General features: G+C 66.5%; 1 protein-coding gene across 1 annotated transcript; it reads left to right on the forward strand.

Annotated features, from left to right (window-relative positions):
- Nucleotides 1–9,277: 9,277 nt before the first annotated feature.
- TDRKH (tudor and KH domain containing) lies at nucleotides 9,278–16,616 on the forward strand (the record flags this gene model as incomplete). The annotated part of the gene is made up of 12 exons (XM_083878855.1): nucleotides 9,278–9,398; nucleotides 10,336–10,442; nucleotides 10,605–10,800; nucleotides 12,252–12,391; nucleotides 12,463–12,784; nucleotides 13,027–13,042; nucleotides 13,139–13,466; nucleotides 14,546–14,697; nucleotides 14,775–14,839; nucleotides 15,264–15,415; nucleotides 16,285–16,353; nucleotides 16,434–16,616. The coding sequence occupies 12 exons, from the start codon at nucleotides 9,278–9,280 to the stop codon at nucleotides 16,614–16,616; spliced, it is 1,851 nt and encodes a 616-aa protein (XP_083734981.1).
- Nucleotides 16,617–17,174: the final 558 nt, after the last annotated feature.

Here is a 17,174-nt window from a genome sequence, read left to right on the forward strand (position 1 = left end):
CCCAGTCCCCCCAGTTCCCCGGTGCCTGCAGTTCCCCGCGGTGTCCCCAGGTGCTGTGGGTGTCCCCGGTAATCCCAGTTCTCCCAGTTCCCCGGTGCCCCCATTCCCCGTGGGTGTCCCCGGTTCCCCCGGTGGCCCCGGTATCTCCAGGTGCTGTGGGTGTCCCCAGTACCCCCAGTTGTCCCAGTTCCCCGCTGCCTCCGGTCCTGCCCGTTCCCGTGGGTGCCCCCAGTCCCCCGGTGCCCCCATTCCTGTGAGTGCCCTCGGTGCCCCAGTTCTCCCAGTCCCCCGGTGCCCCCATTCCTGTGAGTGCCCTCGGTGCCCCAGTTCTCCCGGTTCCCCGGTGCCCCCATTCCCCGTAGGTGCCCCTCGTTCCCTGGTTTCTCCAGTTGTCCCAGTCCCCCGGTGCCCCCGGTACCCCCCGTTCCCGTGGGTGCCCCCAGGACCCCCCAGTCCCCCGGTGCCCCCGGTCCTGCCCGTTCCCTCGGCTGCCCCCGGTGCCCCCATTCCCCGTGAGTGCCTCCTCCTTTCCCATGGGTTCCCCCGTTTCCCATGGGTGCCCCCGTTTCCCATGGGTGCCCCTGTTTCTGTGGGTGCCCCCGTTTCCCATGGGTGCCCCCATTCCCCGTGGGTGTCCCCGGTGCCCCCCGCCCGCCGGTTCCCGGCAGGAGCGGCCCCGCCGCGGCGGTTCCCGGCACGGGCTGAGTAATTCGGGGCGCGGGGCTGAGTCAGCGCCCCCGAACCCGCGGACCCTCCCGGGGGTCACCCCCGAGCCCCCCCCGGGCCCCCCCGGGCCGGATGCGCGGGCGGCGCCGGCCCCAAAAAACTGGGGCAGGAGGAAAACGGGGCGGGGGGGCCGGGAACAGGGGCCGGCACACGTGTCACGGGTGTCACGCGTGTCCCGGGTGTCACACGTGTCCGGGGGGGTCCCATGCGTGTGGCAGGGGTGTCACACGTGTCCCAGATGTCACGCGTGTCTGGGGGTGTCACACGCGTGTGGCAGGGGTGTCACACGTGTCCGGGGTGTCACAAGAGGGGTTTTATGGGGGGTGTCACATGTCCAGGAGTGTCACACACATCTGGGGCTGTCACACGTCTGGGGATCACACACGTGTGGCAGGGCCGTCACTCTTGTCTGGGTCCCACACACATGTGACGGGGCTGTCACACGTGTCTGGGTGTGTCACACCTGTCTGAGAGGGTGTCACACGTGTGAGCCTCCCTGAGTGTGCAGGGGCATTGCAGGAGTGTCAGTGCGTGTGCACAGCCTGTGTGAGTGTCCCTGAGTGTGCCGGGGGTCGGTTCACCATTGCCTGGTGTCCCAGTCCCGTACTGGGATCTCCCCAGTCCCATACTGGGATCTCCCCAGGGCTGTGTTGGGGCTGTGCCAGGCTCAGTATGGCCCGTACTGGGAACTCCCCAGTTCTGCAGTGGGGCCGTAGTGGGGCTGTACTGGGAGCTCCCAGTTCTGTACTAGGGCCATAATGGGCCATACTGAGAGCTCCAGTTGCTCACTGGGCCATACTGGGAGCTCTCAGTTCTATACTGGGCCATACTGGGAGCTCCAGTTCTATAATGGGCCATACTGAGAGCTCCAGTTGCTCATTTTCCATACTGTGAGCTCCCAGTTCCATACAGTTCCTTACTAGGGCCATACTGGGAGCTCCAGTTGCTCACTGGACCCCGCGTGTTTCCTGCCCTGGGACTGTGTCCCAGTTGTGGCTCCAGCAGTGCCAGCACTGGGGGGCTCAGGGGCATTGGGGACATTGGGGACATCATTGGGCACATTGGGGACACTGGGAGGACATTGAGGAATTGAGGGCTCAGGGGACACTGGAGACATTGGGGATATTGGGGGACACTGGGGACGTTGGAGGGATCAGAGGACACCAGGGACATTGGGGACATTAAGGGGTCACTGGGGACATTGGGGTCTTTGGGGACATTGGGGGGATCAGGGGACACCAGGGATATTGGGGACATTGGGGACTCTGGGGGGCTCAGAGGACACCCCAGCCCAGCTGTGACACTGGAGGCCCTGGGGACAGCTGTGACCGAAGGGGGCACTGTCACCAGAGGGGACAGTGTCGGTGACACCGTGGGTGGCACAGAGGTGACACAGGTGACACAGGAAGCCACGGGAGGGCTGTGTGTGCCCACAGTGACATCACTGCTGAGGGGACACGGGGGGGGTCACAGCGGCCACACGGGACCGTGCGGTGACACACGGAGACACAGGGGACACTGAGGCCACAGGGGATGTGTGACACCACAGGGGACATGTTCCATTGGTGACACACAGAGCTGTAGGTGACACGTGAGGCTGCAGGGGACGTGTCCCACTGGTGACATGTAAGGCCATGGGGGACACTCGGCTCTAAAGGTGACACAGGAGTCCATCGGTGACACCTGGTCCCAGAGGTGACACATAAAGCCACAGGTGACATCTGATGCCGTAGGTGGCCTGCGATCTCATAGGTGACACTTGGTCCCACAGGTGACACGTGAAGCCATAGGTGACATGGTGGTTCCATAAGTGACACCCAGTCCCATGGGTGGCACCTGGTCCCACGGGTGACACACAGGCCCAGGGGGGACCTCCTGGTCCCAAGGGTGACATGTGAAGGCACAGGTGACACCTGGTCCCATGGGTGGCACATGAAGCCACAGGTGACATATGGTCACACAGGTGACATATGAGTCCATGGGGCACTTCCAGGTCCCACAGGTGACATGTGAGCCTGTAGGGTGACACCTGGTCCCACAGGTGACACATGAAGCCACAGGTGACACGTGGTCACACAAGTGACATGTGAAACCAAAGTGACACCCGGTCCCATGGGTGACAGGTGAGCCCGTAGGGTGACACCTGGTCACACAGGTGACAAGTGAAGCCATAGGTGGCACATGAAGACACCTGGTCCCACGGGTGACACATGAGCCCATGGGGACACCTGAACCTGGGGAGAGCACAGGAGGACACGGGTGGCACCACCTGGTGACAGGGACCCTGTGCCAGGTGTCCTGTGCCAGTGTCCCCATGCCAGTGTCCCCATGCCAGTGTCCCCGTGTCCCCCCAGCCCACATCGAGGTCATTCCCTGCAAGATCTGCGGGGACAAATCCTCCGGGATCCACTACGGGGTCATCACCTGCGAGGGCTGCAAGGTGACACGGGGGACAGGGGACACGGGGGGGACAGGGGACACGGGGGGGACAGGGGGGACACGAGGGACAGGGGACACGGCGGGGACATGGAGGGGACAGGGAGGGAACAGGGGGATGGGGAGACAGAGAGGGACAGGGGACATCTGAGGGATGGGGGGACACGGGGACATTGGGACATTGGGGATATGAGGATGTGGGTGGCATGGGGACATTGGGGACATTGTGGGGTGTGGGGCGCTTTGGGGACATGGAGGAATGTGGGGACAAGAGGGAACATGGGAGACATGGAGGGGTAGGGGGACATGGGGACATGGAGAGACACGAGGACAAGGGGGGACATTGGGGACATGGGGGAGCAGGGGGACATATGGGGACTAGCAGGAACACAGGGGACATGGGGACAAGGGAGCCATGAGGTGCCATGGGTTGATGTGGGGGTACCGCGGTGTGACAGCGGTGACACGGTGACACCTGTGACAGCGGTGACACGAGTGACACGGTGCCACCGCAGGGCTTCTTCCGGCGCAGCGAGCGGCGCGGGCCCAGCCTGGCGTGCAGCCGGGGACAGCGCTGCGACATCGACCGCGCCACCCGCACGCGCTGCCAGCACTGCCGCCTGCAGAAGTGTCTGCGCCTCGGCATGAGCCGCGACGGTGCGTGTGGGACAGGCCACAGCGCGGGGACAGCGCGGGGACAGCGACACCGGGCCTGGGACACCGGGGACTGGGCCTGGGGACACCACCCTGTGCCCCTGGGGACATCAATCTGTGCCCCTGGGGACACCGGGGACTGGCCTTGGGGACACCGTCCTGTGCCCCTGAGGACACTGCTCTGTGCCTTTGGGGACAGCTGTACCCCCTGGGGACACCGGGGACTGGCCCCGGGGACACCGCCCTGTGCTCCTGGGGACATCTGTACTCCCTTAGGGACATTGCTCTGTGCCCCTGGGGACAGCTGTACCCCCTGGGGACACTGTCCTGTGCCCCTGGAATGTGGGGACAGGTGGGGACAGTCCAGCAGCAGGCTGGGGACATGGAGACGAAGGTCCCTCAAATGTCCCCTGACCCCCTGAATGACTCCCCAGTGTCCCCTGAGCTCCCGGGGGTCCCTGAGTGACCTCCCCGGTGTCCCCCAACCCCCCGGGAATGTCCCCATATCCCCGTGTCCCCCCATGTCCCCCTGTGTCCCCATGACACTGCTCTGTGACCATGGGGACACTGTCCGTGCCCCTGGTGTCCCCGCAGCTGGGGACACCCATTCCCCAAAGCTGGCGACACCTGGGGACACCTGTCCCCACCCCGGCGACACCTGGGGACAGCCCGGGGAAGGGCGGGGGCGCTGGCGGGCGGTGTCGCTCCCGGTGTCACCCGTGTCCCCGCTGTCCCCTGTGTGTCACCCGTGTCCCCTGTGTGTCACCCGTGTCCCCGCAGCCGTCAAGTTCGGCCGCATGTCCAAGAAGCAGCGGGACCGGCTGCAGGCGGAGGTGCTGGAGCAGCTGGGGAGGCGGGAACAGCTGGGACAGCCGGAAAGTCGGGAAAAACCCGAAAAACGGGAAAAGCGGGAAGAGGAAGGGACCCCGGCGGCCCCGCAGCCCCCCCCGGCGGGCCGCTGTCCCCCGCTGTCCCCCGCTGTCCCCGCGGGATGTCCCAGCAGGGCCTGGCTCGCCGAGGAGGCGACAAAGAGGGGACAGGACGGGGACAGGGCGGGGACAGCGGGGACAGGGCTGTCCCCTCCTCACCCCGGGGCCGGCGGCGTCCTGGAGCCACCCGCGGGGCTGGAGATCGGTGAGTGGCCCGGGTGTCACCTGCGGGGGTGGCCGTGTCACCTGCGGGGGTGGCGGTGTCACCCGTTCAGGTGGCGGGACACGGGGCTGGCAACTGCGGGCGGTGGCACCTCGGGGTGTCACCCGTGGGTGCTCCCTGGGGGTGACACCCGGCTCCAGCACTGATGGATACCTGTGGTGGTGGCACCTGGATCTGTCACCTCTGGGCGGTGGCGCCTGCGTGCGACACCCGTGGGTGGTGGCCCCGTGGGTGCTCCACACTGGTGACCCCCTCACCCACCGAGGTCACACACTGCGCCACCCCCCTTGTCCCCACCGGTGTCCCCAAGCCCTGCATGTCCCCTCAGAGCTGCTGCCAGAGTGTCCCCGTGTCACACTGTGTCACCCCTGTGTCCCCTCAGAGCTGCTGTCCCAGAGTGTCCCCATGTCACCCGTGTCCCCTCAGAGCTGCTGTCCCAGAGTGTCCTGCTGTCCCACCGTGCCACATGTCACCCCCGTGCCGAGGAGCTGCAGGGACAGCGCTGGGTCCCCTTCAGCCGCGAGGAGATCTGCGCCTTCCAGAGCCAGGTGTGGGCAGGGGACACGCCTGTCCCCAGGGTGACACTGCTGTCCCCAGGGTGACACGGCTGTCCCCAGGGTGGCACAGGGTGTCCCCAGGGCTGGTGTGGCTGTCCCCAGGGTGGCACAGGGTGTCCCCAGTAGTGGCACAGCTGTCCCCAGGGTGGCACAGGGTGTCCCCGGGGTGGCACAGGATGTCCCCAGGGGTGGCACAGCTGTCCCCAGGGTGGCCCAGGGTGTCCCCGGGGGTGGCACAGCTGTCCCCAGGGTGGCAGGGTGACACCCGTCCCCAGCCCATGGCAGAGATGTGGCAGCGCTGTGCCCGCCGTGTCACCGAGGCCATCGAGCGCGTGGTGGAGTTTGCCAAGCGCCTGCGCGGCTTCCTGCAGCTCAGCCAGCACGACCAGATCGTCCTGCTCAAGGCCGGTGCGTGTCCCCGTGTCCCCGTGTCCCCATGTCACTGTCACCCCCGGGGACAGCCCAGGCCCTGGGGCACAGCCACAGAGACACCCTGACCCGTTGGCACCAGCCCCAGAGACACCGTGACCCATTGTCACCAACCCCAGGGACACCTCACCTCATTGTCCCCAACCCCAGGGCCACCCCTTTCCATTGTCACCAGCCTCAGGGCCACCCCTTTCCATTGTCCCCAGCCCCAGGGCCACCCCTTTCCATTGTCACCAGCCTCAGGGCCATCCCATCCCGTTGTCACCAGCCCCAAGAGCACCTGGTCCCTTGTGCACAGGGACACCCTGTCCCCTTATTCCCAGTCTTGGGGCCACCATGACCTTGTGTCCCCAGCCCCAGGGACACCCTGTCCCCTTGTGACATTGTCCCCAGCCATAGGGGCACTCTGTCCCCTTGTGACAGTCCCAGGAGTCCCACGGGGAGGTGACAGTCCCCATCCTCCCTGGGGAGGTGAAAATCCCGTGTGTCCCACAGCAAGGTGACAGTTCCCAAAGTCTCTTTCCATCCTCCCTGGGGAGGTGACAATCCTGTGTGTCCCTTGGGAAGGTGACAGTTCCCAAAGTCCCCTCCGCCCGCCCTGGGGAGGTGACACGGGCCCGGGCCGCCCCCGCGGTGTCCCCGGCGCAGCCCCTGGTGGCGGTGGCGATGTCGCCGGTGCCATCAGCGCTGTCCCCGCCGGGGGGTGACAGGAGCCATGGAGGTTGTCCTGGTCCGGATGTGCCGCGCCTTCGACGCCGCCACCCGCTCGGTGCTGTTCGAGGGCAAACTGGCCGGGCCCGAGCTCTTCCGCTCGCTGGGTAGGCGGGGACACGCGGGGACACGCGGGGGGACAGCGCGGGGGGACAGCGCGGGGACGGGCGGTGACACCGGGCTGTCCCCAGGCTGCCCCGAGCTCGTCGCGTCCATCTTCGACTTCGCGCAGAGCCTGAGCGCGCTGCGCTGCTCCGAGAGCGAGCTGGCCATGCTGAGCGCGCTGGTGCTGCTCAACGCGGGTCAGTCACTGCCCTGTCCCCTCCCTGTGCCCCGTGTCCCCTCCCTGTCCCCTCCCTGTCCCCGCACTGTCCCCGCAGTGTCCCCGGTCCCCGCCCCGTGTCCCCTCCCCAGGGGTTCCCTGTGCAGGGAGGGTTCGTCCCAAAGCCGCGGGGTTTGTCCTGAAGCGGGATGTCCCCATGCTGTCCCCGGGGTGTCCCTAAGGTGTTCCCCACGCTGTCCCCACCCTGTCGCGCTCCCTTTCACGGACGGTGCCTGTCCCCAGCCCTGTCCCTGTCCCCTGTCCTTGTCCCCTCCCCTCTGTCCCTGTCCCCACACTCCGTACCTGTCCCCTCCCTTCCGTCCCCGTCCGTGTCCTCCCAGCTCTTTCCCCGTCCTCGTCCCTGTCCCCACCCCTTTGTCCCTGTTCCCACACCTGTGTCCGTGTCCCCACACCTCTGTGGTGTCCCCACCCCTGTCCCCATCCCCGTGTCCCCGTCCCCACCCCTGTCCGTGTCCCCACCCCTGTCCGTGTCCCCAGCCCTGTCCCTGTCCCCAGCCCTGTCCGTGTCCCCACTCCTGTCCCCGTGTCCCCAGGCCGGCCGTGTCTCCAGGACCGCCCGCGCGTGGCGCGGCTCCAGGGACATCTCGATGTCGCCTTTCGGCTCCTGCTGCGCCGGACCCGCCGCGAGGGGCTCCTGGCCAGGGTGGGACACCGGGACACCGGGGAGGGGACACTGGGACACCGGGGGACACCGGGGGGGACACGGGGAGGAGATACCAGGGGACAGGGGGTGACACCACGGGACACAGGGCGGGGACACCGGGGTGACACCGCGGGACACGGGGGCGCTGGGGGAGTAGAGGGGAAGGGGGATCAGGGTGGGGATCCCTGGGGGGTCCTTGGGCATGGGGAGCAGGGCGGGGCTTTGGGGACATTGGGGGGCTCGGGGCGGGGGACTCTGGGTTGGGGGGTCCCTGCGCGGTGTCCCGCGTGTCCCCCCACGCGTGTCCCTGGGGTGACAGCCGTGTCTCCGTGTGTGTCCCTGGGGTGACAGCCGTGTCCCCGCGGTGACAGCCGTGTCTCCGTGTGTCCCCATTCATGTCCCCGCGGTGACAGCCGTGTCCCCGTGTGTGTCCCTGGGGTGACAGCCGTGTCCCCCCACGCGTGTCCCACAGCTCCCCGCCCCGGGCCGGCTCCGCGCTCTGTGCTCGCAGCACCTGGAGCAGGTCCAGGCCTTCCGCCGCCTCCACCCCGGGGGGCTCCCGGCCGCCTTCCCGCCGCTCTACCGGGAGCTCTTCGCCCCCGACCCCGCCGACGGCCCTGTGGGGACCCGCTGAGCGACACCGGGGCACGGCCGGGACCGCCGGGACCACCGGGGCCACCGGGACCAGCCCTGACGCCACAGAGCCCTACCCCGGCACCACCGGGATCACGGAGACCGCGGAGACCACCGGGACCACCGGGACCACTGGGGTTACCGGGACCGCCCCTGGGTGCCCTGTCACCCCCGGGTGCCCGCTGTCCCTGTCACCTGGGGGTGCCGGGGCTGTCAGTGGGCCGTGTTTTCGGTGGAATAAAGGCGTTTTTGGGGACCGGGCGTCGTGGGCTCCGGCACGGGGGACACGTGGAGACACCGGCTGCGGCATTACAGCCCTGCCCTGCATAGCGCTTCGAGCTGCTATAGGCTCCCCTGCCTATCATTTAAAGCGCGAGGCGGGCATTCACATTTTCCCGCTCTCTGATTGGTTTATTCTACCGCTACTCGCCGCTGATTGGCTGCTTTATTCCCGCTGTTTCCCGCCCCCTCCTGTGGGAGACCTCGCGGGGATTGGCCGCTGCTCCGCAGGCGGTGATTGGCTGGGGGCGGTCCGGAGTTGCGCTGTGATTTGCTGGGAGGGGAGGAGCCGCGATGTGATTGGTGGAGAGCGGGAGGAGGCGGGGCCAGCGGCGGGGCGCGGGAGGCGGCGGCGGCACCGGGACCACACCGGGCCCGAACCGGGGCCGGGCCCGAACCGCGGCCTTTGGAGGCCGGGCCGGGCCAAACCAGGGGCGCTTGGGGGCCGGGGGGTGACCCTGGCACCTGCAGGTACCGTGAGACCGCCCGAGGGGCGCGGCCGAGGTGGCTGCGGGGGCTCCGCTGCCGGTGCACCGGGCCCGGGGCCTGCACCGGCGGGTCCAGAGCCGAGCCCTCCGTGAGGATACGGGAGTGGGGAGACGGCCGGGGAGTTCCCGGGGTGCGAGGCGCAGCACGGCCCGGCCGCACCGGCAGCTCCCGGTGGGCTCCCGGTAAGCCCCGGTAAGCCCCGGTAAGCCCCGCCCGCAGCCGGCCATGGCGGGACGCGGCTCCGTGCACAGCCTGAGCAGCCTGCAGAAAACCGCTCTGCTACTGGGCGTCCCGGCCGCCGCCACCGTGCTCTACATCCTCTACCGGCGGTACCGGGAGAGCCGAGGTGGGTGCGGGGCCGGGGCCGGGGGTCCCGAACGCCGCCCCCGGGGAGCGGGAGAGCCGCTTCTCCCGCAGGGAATTCCCTTGGGACCTCCTCAGGGATGTCCCTGTCCCTTTGGGACGCCCTGGGGATCCTTTGGGGACACCCTGGGAAGTGGGAGCCCTGTGGGGGTCACTTTTCCCACTGGGAATTCTCTGTATCCTGTTTGTAACACTCTGAGGGGAGTCCTAACCCCTCTGTGACCCCTGGGGACACTTTGGGTACAACCTGGGGACCTTTTGGGGACCCCCTGGGGTGTGAGAGGGTGTCCGGGTCACTTTTGCCTCTGGGATTTCCCTTGTAACTCCCGTGGGAGGGGTTCCAGTCCCTTCCTGTCCCTTTGGGGACACCCTGGGGACTCTTTGGGGACACTCTGGGGAGGGGGAGGTTTTTGGGGTCACTTGTCCCGCTGGGAATTCCCTTGTGACCTCCTCAGGGATGTCCCTTTGTGACCCTCTGGGGACCTTTTGAGGACACGCTGGGAAGTGGGAGCCTGTGGGAGTCGCTTTTCTCATTGGGAATTCTCTGTGTCCTGTTTATAACCCCCCTGAGGGCGGGTCCTAACCCCTCCATGACCCCTGGGGACACTTTGGGGACACCCTGTGGACTCTTTGGGGACCCTCTGTGGCCATCCATGGGGAGGGAGAGGTTTTTGGAGTCACTTTTCCCACTGAGAATTCCCTTGTGACTTTCTCAGGGATGTCCTTGTCCCTTTGTCTCCCCCTGGAACTCTCTGGGAACCCTTTGGGGAAACCCTGGGAAAGGGGAGGTTTTTGGGCTCACTTTTTGCACTGGGAATTCCATCAAACCCCCTGGGGGAGGGGTCGCTGTCCCTCCATGGCCCCCTGGGGGCCCTTTGGGGACACCGTGGGGCCCCATGTCTGTCCCGCTGTCCCCTCAGAGGCGCAGGTGACGCTGGTGGCAGACGAGGGGCTGGAGGTGGGGGTGAGGGTGCCCCGCACGGCGCTGAAATCGCTGATCGGCCGCCGAGGAGCCACCATCAACCAGGTGTGTGCGGGCCCGGGGCTTCGGGGAGGGCGGGAACGGCTTGTCCTGGCCGGGAACGGCTCATCCTGGCCCCTCATCCCCACTGGGAACGGCTCATCCTGGCTCCTCATCCCCGCCGGGAACGGCTCATCCCCAGCCCTGATCCCCTCCCCTCTCCCGCAGCTGCGGCAGGAGACCGGGGCGCACATCGCGGTGGAGGAGGACGAGGAGGAGGAGGGCGGGCAGTCGCTGGTGCAGATCTCGGGCTCCCCGGGCCAGGTGTGCCGGGCCAGGGCGGCCGTGCTGCGCATCGTGGCCGACAGCGCGCCCGTGGCCGAGCAGCTGCGGGTGCCCCAGCGGGCCGTGGGCAGGATCATCGGTATGGGGCACCTGGGGGCACCCCAAATTCTGGGGGAAGGGTTCTGTACTCCTGGGACACCCCAAACCCCAGAAGAACCTTTGTACCCTCAAGAAACCCCAAATCCCAAAGGAATCCTAATCCCAGGGCACTGAGCAGCTCCATGAGCCCCAGAGGGCTGTGGGCAGGATCATCGGTATGGGGCACCCCAAATCTGGGGGAACCTTTGTACCCCCAAGGAAACCCCAAATCCCAAGGGAACCCGAATCCCAGGGCACTGAGCAGCTCTGTGAGCCCCAATGGGCTGTGGGCAGGATCATGGGCACCCCAAATCCTGGAGGGGCTTCTGTACTCCCTGGGGACCCCAAACTCTGGGATCCTTCCACACCCACAGGGTCAACAGCAATCCCAGAGTCCCTTCCATCACTTTCCCCCTAATTCTGGGGGTCTTTTCCACCCCCTTTCCCTCTAATCCTGGATGGCTTCCCTTCCACCCTTTCTCCCTAATCCCAAGGGGCTCTTCCATCCCGTATTTTCCAATCCTTTGGGCTCTCCCACCCCCTTTTCCTCTGATCCTGGGTCTGTTCCACCCCAATCCCGTGAGTCCTTCCACCCCTTTCTCCCCATTCCCTGTGGGAATTCCTTTCCTGTCAGTCCAGGGGCCTTTCCCCACCTTTCCCCTTATCCCAGGGGGCCTTTCCAGTCTTTCTCCATCCCGGGATTCTTCCACCCCTTTCCCAGCATCTCAGATTCCTTTCCTATCCCTTTTCCAACATCCCAGACTCTTTTCCCAATATCCCAGATTGCTTTCCCAACATCCAGGTTCCTTTCCCACCTGTGCATCCCCCAGACACCTTTCACATCCCTTTTTCAACATTCCAGACTCTTTTCCCAACATCCCAGATTCCTTTCCCACCCCTTTCACAACATCCCAGATTCCTTTTCCATCCCTTTCCCAACATCCCCGACTCCTTTTTCCCCTCTGCATCCCCTGGACTCCCTTCCCACCTCTTTCCCACCCTTTCCCCCTTCCCCCATTTCCCTTTGTGAAGCGCCTCCAACCCTCCCCAAATCCCCTTTCCTTCTTTCCCCCTTTCCCTTTGAGAAACTCACCAAAACCCCTCCCCTTTTCCCCCCTTTTCCCCCCTTTTCCCCCCTTTTCCTCCTTTTCCTCCTTTTCCTGCTTTTCCTCCTTTTCCTCATTTTCCCCCCTTTCTCCCTTTCCCCCTTTCCCCCTTTCCTCCTTTCCCTTTGAGAAATGCCTGCAACCCTCTCCAAACCCCCACTCCCTTTTCTCCCCGGTCCCTCCTTTCCCCATTTCCCCCATTTCCCCTTTTCCTCTTTCCCCCTTTCCCCTTTCCCCCTTTCCCTTTGCGAACCTCCCCAAACCCTCTCTCCCTTTTTTCCCCCCCGGTCCCCGCTCTCCCCGGTGCCGTTCCCGTTCCCGTTCCCGGTGCCGTTCCGGTGCCCAGGCCGCGGCGGGGAGACGGTCCGGGCCATCTGCCGGAGCTCGGGGGCGCGGGTGGAGTGCGGCCACGAGCCCGAGGCCGGCCTGGGCCCGCTGCGGGTCATCCGCCTGCTGGGGACGCGCCGGGAGGTGGACACGGCCAAGGTGAGCGCGGCCCGCGCCTTTCGGGGCTCTTTAACCCTCCTGACCCTCCTCACCGCCCCCGCCCTCGGCAGAGGCTGATCCTGGAGAAGGTGTCGGAGGACAAGGCGCTGCGGCGGGAGCTGGAGCAGGCGGCGGCCGCGCGGTGCCCGCGGAAACAGCCCCTGGGCAGCCGCCGGGAGCCGCCCGAGCCGCTGCCCGGAGCGCCCGGGAGTCCTGGGGGATGGCAGGAGCGATGGGACGTGGAGTGGGCGCCGGAGGAGAGCGCGGCGGGCCCGGGAGCGCCGGGGATGGAGGGCGAGGGGCCGGGGAGTGACAACGAGGAGCCGGGGGAGGAGAACGAGGAGCCGCCCGTGCCCAAGTTCGAGGGTGAGAGCGGCCTGGGGATCGTTCCCGGTGGGAATTGCGGGCGGGGATGGATTTCCTGCGATGTTTCGTGTTCGGGGAGGGATTTGGGGGATTCCCTCCATCCCCTGCCTTTCCCCGAGGGATTTTTGGGATTCCCTCCCTCCCGTGCCTCTCCCAGTGAGATTTTAGAGGTGTTATCTCCATCCCACGACTCTCCCAGTGGGATTTTGTAGGATTCCCCCATCCTGTGCCTGCCCTAGAGGGATTTTGGGTGGATTTGGGGTTCCCAGATGCTGTGGCTGTCTGGTAGGATTTCAGGTGGATTTTGCATGGATTTTGGGTGGATTTGAGTGGGTTTCAGTGAATTTGGATGAATCTGGGTGGATTTTGGGTGGATTTCAGTGGGTTTCAGTGTGTTTGGGTTGGATTTGGGTGGGTTTCAGTAGGATTTGGGTGGGTTTCAGTAGGATTTGGGTGGGTTTCAGTGGGTTTGGGGTATATTTGGGTGGGTTTCAGTGGGTTTCAGTGTGTTGGGCCCCCAGTGCCCAGCCCAGATTTCAGTTTCCCCGCTGACGAGCACCTGGACGTTTACGTGTCGGCCGCCGAGAGCCCCGGGCACTTCTGGATCCAACTGCTGGGCACCCGCAGCCTGCAGCTGGACAAGCTGACTGCAGAGATGGGGCACTTCTACCAGAGCAGCCCCCCTGTGAGTGTCACCTCTGTCCCCTCAGTGTCCCCCCTGTCCCCTCAGTGTCCCCCCAAGTCCTCCTGTGTCCCAGCACTGTCCCCTGTGTCCCCCCTCACAGCATCCCTGTGTCACCCTCTGCAGGGTCCCCCTTACTCGTCACAGAGGTGTCACCAGGGGACATCAGCATCGGGTCCCCTGTGTCCCAGCAATGTCACCCACCCTGTGTCCTCCCTGTTAGTGGTTCTGCCCGGGTCCCAGGGCTGTCCCCTCTGTCCCCATTCCTGTCCCCCTATGTCCCAGCACTGTCCCCCTTTGGGCCCTCTCATGTCCCAGCACAGTCCCCCATTGTCACTGTGCCCCCGTGTCCCCATCCCCCAGCATTGTCCCCTCCATGTTCCCTGTCCCCCACCCCTGTTCCCACTATGCCCCAGCACTATCCTGTGTCCCCCTCCCCATCCCGTGTCCCCTCCTGTCCCAGCACTGTCTGCCAGCACTGTCCCCATCATGTCCCTTATCGCCATCCTGCGTCCCCTCCTGTCCCTGCACTGTGACTGCTGTCCCAGCACTGTCCCCTCCCGTGTCCCTCCTGTGTCCCCATGACTGTACCTGTGTCCTCTCCTGTCCCAGCACTGTCCCCACTGTGTCTCTTATCCCTATCCTATGTCCCCTCCTGTCCCCAGCACTGTCCCTTCTGTGTTCCTTATCTCCCATCCTGTGTCCCAGCACTGTCCCCTTCCTGTCCCAGAACTGTCCCTTCCTGTCCCAGAACTGTCCCTTCCTGTCCCAGCACTGTCCCCTCTTCTCCCAGCACTGTCCCCTCGTGTCCCAGCTCTGTCCCCACCATTCCCTTATCCCCCATCCCTTGTCCCCTCCTGTCCCAGCACTGCTGTCCCCTCATGTCCCTCCTGTGTCCCCTGGCTGTCCCCTTGTGCCCCTCCCATGTCCCCTGACTGTCCCGTGTCCCCTGCTGTCCCAGCACTGTCCCCACGTGTCCCCTGAGTGCCCCCATGTCCCCTGCTGTCCCAGCACTGTCCCCTCCCGTGTCCCCTGAGTGCCCCCATGTCCCCTGCTGTCCCAGCACTGTCCCCCCGTGTCCCCAGGTGCCGCCCCCGTCGCTGCAGCCCGGGGCCATCGTGGCCGCCCCGTACCTGGAGGCGGGCGAGTGGCACCGGGCGCGTGTGCTGGGGACACTGGACAACGGCCACCTGGACCTGTACTACGTGGACTTTGGGGACAATGGCGAGGCCCCCCCCGAGGCTCTGCGGGCCCTCAGGTGTGCCACAGGGGGTGACATTCCCGGGACGGTGTCCCTGTGCCCTGGGAGTGGCCTCACCCCTGGTGTCCCTGCAGGAGCGACTTCCTGAGCCTGCCCTTCCAGGCCATCGAGTGCAGCCTGGCCGGGATTGTCCCCAACGGTGAGCGGGCTGGGATGGGGCTGTCCCCTCTGGGGGTGTGGCACTGTCCCCTACTGGGGGGTGGGACATGGTCCTGTCCCCTCTGGGGGGGGTGGGACACGGTCCTGTCCCCTCTGAGGGTGGCACATGACCCTGTCCCCTCAGTGCCATCCCCGTGGTGTCCTGCTGTCCCCACTGTCCCCTCAGTGCCATCCCTGTGGTGGCCCCGCTGTCCACTCGGTGCCATCCCCCCAGGATGTGTCCCCACTATGCCTCCAGTGCCATCCCCACGGTGTCCCCGCTGTCCCCCCAGTGCCATCCCCGTGGTGTCCCTGCTGTCCACTCGGTGCCATCCCCTCGGGATGTGTCCCCGCTGTCCCTCCGGTGCCATCCCCCTGCGGTGTCCCCGCTGTACCCCCGGGATGTCTCCCCGCTGTCCCCGCAGGTGACACCTGGGCGGAGGCGGCTCTGGACGAGTTTGACCGGCTGACTCACTGCGCTCAGTGGCGCCCGCTGGTGGCGCGGATCTGCAGCTACAGCGCGGCCGGGCCGTGCCCCCGGCCCAGCGTGCGGCTCTTCACGCAGCGCCACGGACAGGTGTGTCCCTGTGTCCCCAACTGTCCCCTGTGTGCCCCCAGTGTCCCCAGTGCCCCTGTGCCCGCGGCCCAGCGTGCGGCTCTTCACCCAGCGCCACGGACAGGTGTGTCCCCTGTGTGCCCTCAGTGTCCCCTGTGTGTCCTCAGTGTCCCCTGTGTGCCCTCAGTGTCCCCTGTGTGTCCTCAGTGTCCCCTGTGTGCCCCCAGTGTCCTCAATGCCCCTGTGCCCCGGCCCAGCGTGTGGCTCTTCACCCAGCGCCATGGACAGGTGTGTCCCCAGGGTGTTCCCAGTGTCCCTAGAGTGTTCCAAGTGTGTCCCCAGTGTCCCCAGGGTGTCCCCATGTCCCAAGTGTGTCCCTGTGCCCTGGCCCAGTGTGCAGCTCTTCACACAGCACCACGGACAGGTGTGTCCCCAATGTCCCCAGTCCTGCAGTCCCTGTGCTACAGACAGGTGTGTCCCCGTGTCCCCAGTGTGTCCCCAATGTCCCCAGTCCTGCTCCACGGCCAAGTGAGTCCCCAGTGTCCCCTCACCCCAATTCCCACCATTTCCTGAGGCTCCCTGGGCAGGTGACTCCCTCCCCACTGTCCCCTGTCCCCTCGCTGGCCCTGTCCCCATTCCTGCCATTCCCTGTCTTTGCTGTCCCTGTCCCTCACTCCCTGTTCCCCGTCTCCATTCCTGTTGTCCCATGTCCCCTGTCCCATGTCCCCTGTCCCTACTGTCCCTGCTGTCCCTGCTGTCCCCTGTCCCTGCTGTCCCTGCTGTCCCTGTCCCTGCTGTCCCTGTCCCTGCTGTCCCCATTCCCTGTCCCTGCTGTCCCCATTCCCTGTCCCTGTCCCCTGTCCCTGTCCCATGTCCTGGTGTCCCCGCAGAGCCTGGACGTGGGAGCAGAGCTGGTCCGTTTGGGTTTTGCGGTTCCGGTGCCCCCCGAGGAGCCCCCGGTGAGCCGCCCCCGGTGCCCTCCCCGCTGTCCCGTGTCCCCTCCCGGTGTCCGGGGGCTCATCCCGCCTCTCCCGGGCAGGAGGATCCTGGCTGTGCCTCCAGCCCGAGCCCCGCGGAGCCCGGGAGCGCCCAGAGCGCCGGGGACAGCCCCGGGGACAGCCCCGGGCCCCCGGCCTGCCGCCGCCTGCCCGGTAAGCCCCGAGACACCGAGCCCGGCCCGGAGCGTTCCCGGCCCCGGGGCCGCTATCGGGACCCGCCCTGACCCCTCCCGGTCCCGCAGCCGCCGCCGCCGTGCCCGGGGACGCCGTCACGGTCACCTGAAGCTGCCTGTGCCCGGTGCCACCGGGAGCTGCTGCCAGTGCCACCCTCGGGGTGACCCGGAGGAGCTCCCGGTGACCCCCTGGAGGTGCCGGGGGCCGTTCCCGGTGCCCCCCGTGAGGAGACCCGGGAGCCGCCTGCTCCCGTTACCCCCGTCCCGGTGCCCCGGAGCAGCTCCCGGTGCCACCGCCAGGTGCAATCCGCTCTCCGGAGCGCTCCGGGAGGCCGGGCCGACCAATCGCGGGGATCTCCGCTTGTGCCTCATGTCGGGACAGCACACGCCGAGACCGAGAGGCGGCTGTGTCCCTTCCGTTACCGGGAGTGCCCGGTTCCTCGCCTTGTTTCGCCGTTCCGTTGCACTATTTGTGGTTCTGAGTTAATAAAGTTGAAGGTTTCTCAGCGCTCCCGGCGGGTACCGGGCACAGGCGCGGCGCGGCAGCCCCCGGTGGGGTCCTCGGCTCCGCCGGGGCGGGAGTTCCGCGCAGGCGCGGCGGGGGCAGCC

This window comes from Zosterops lateralis (genome assembly GCF_965231275.1).
Source record: "Zosterops lateralis genome assembly, chromosome: 27".
Lineage (NCBI taxonomy): Eukaryota > Metazoa > Chordata > Aves > Passeriformes > Zosteropidae > Zosterops > Zosterops lateralis.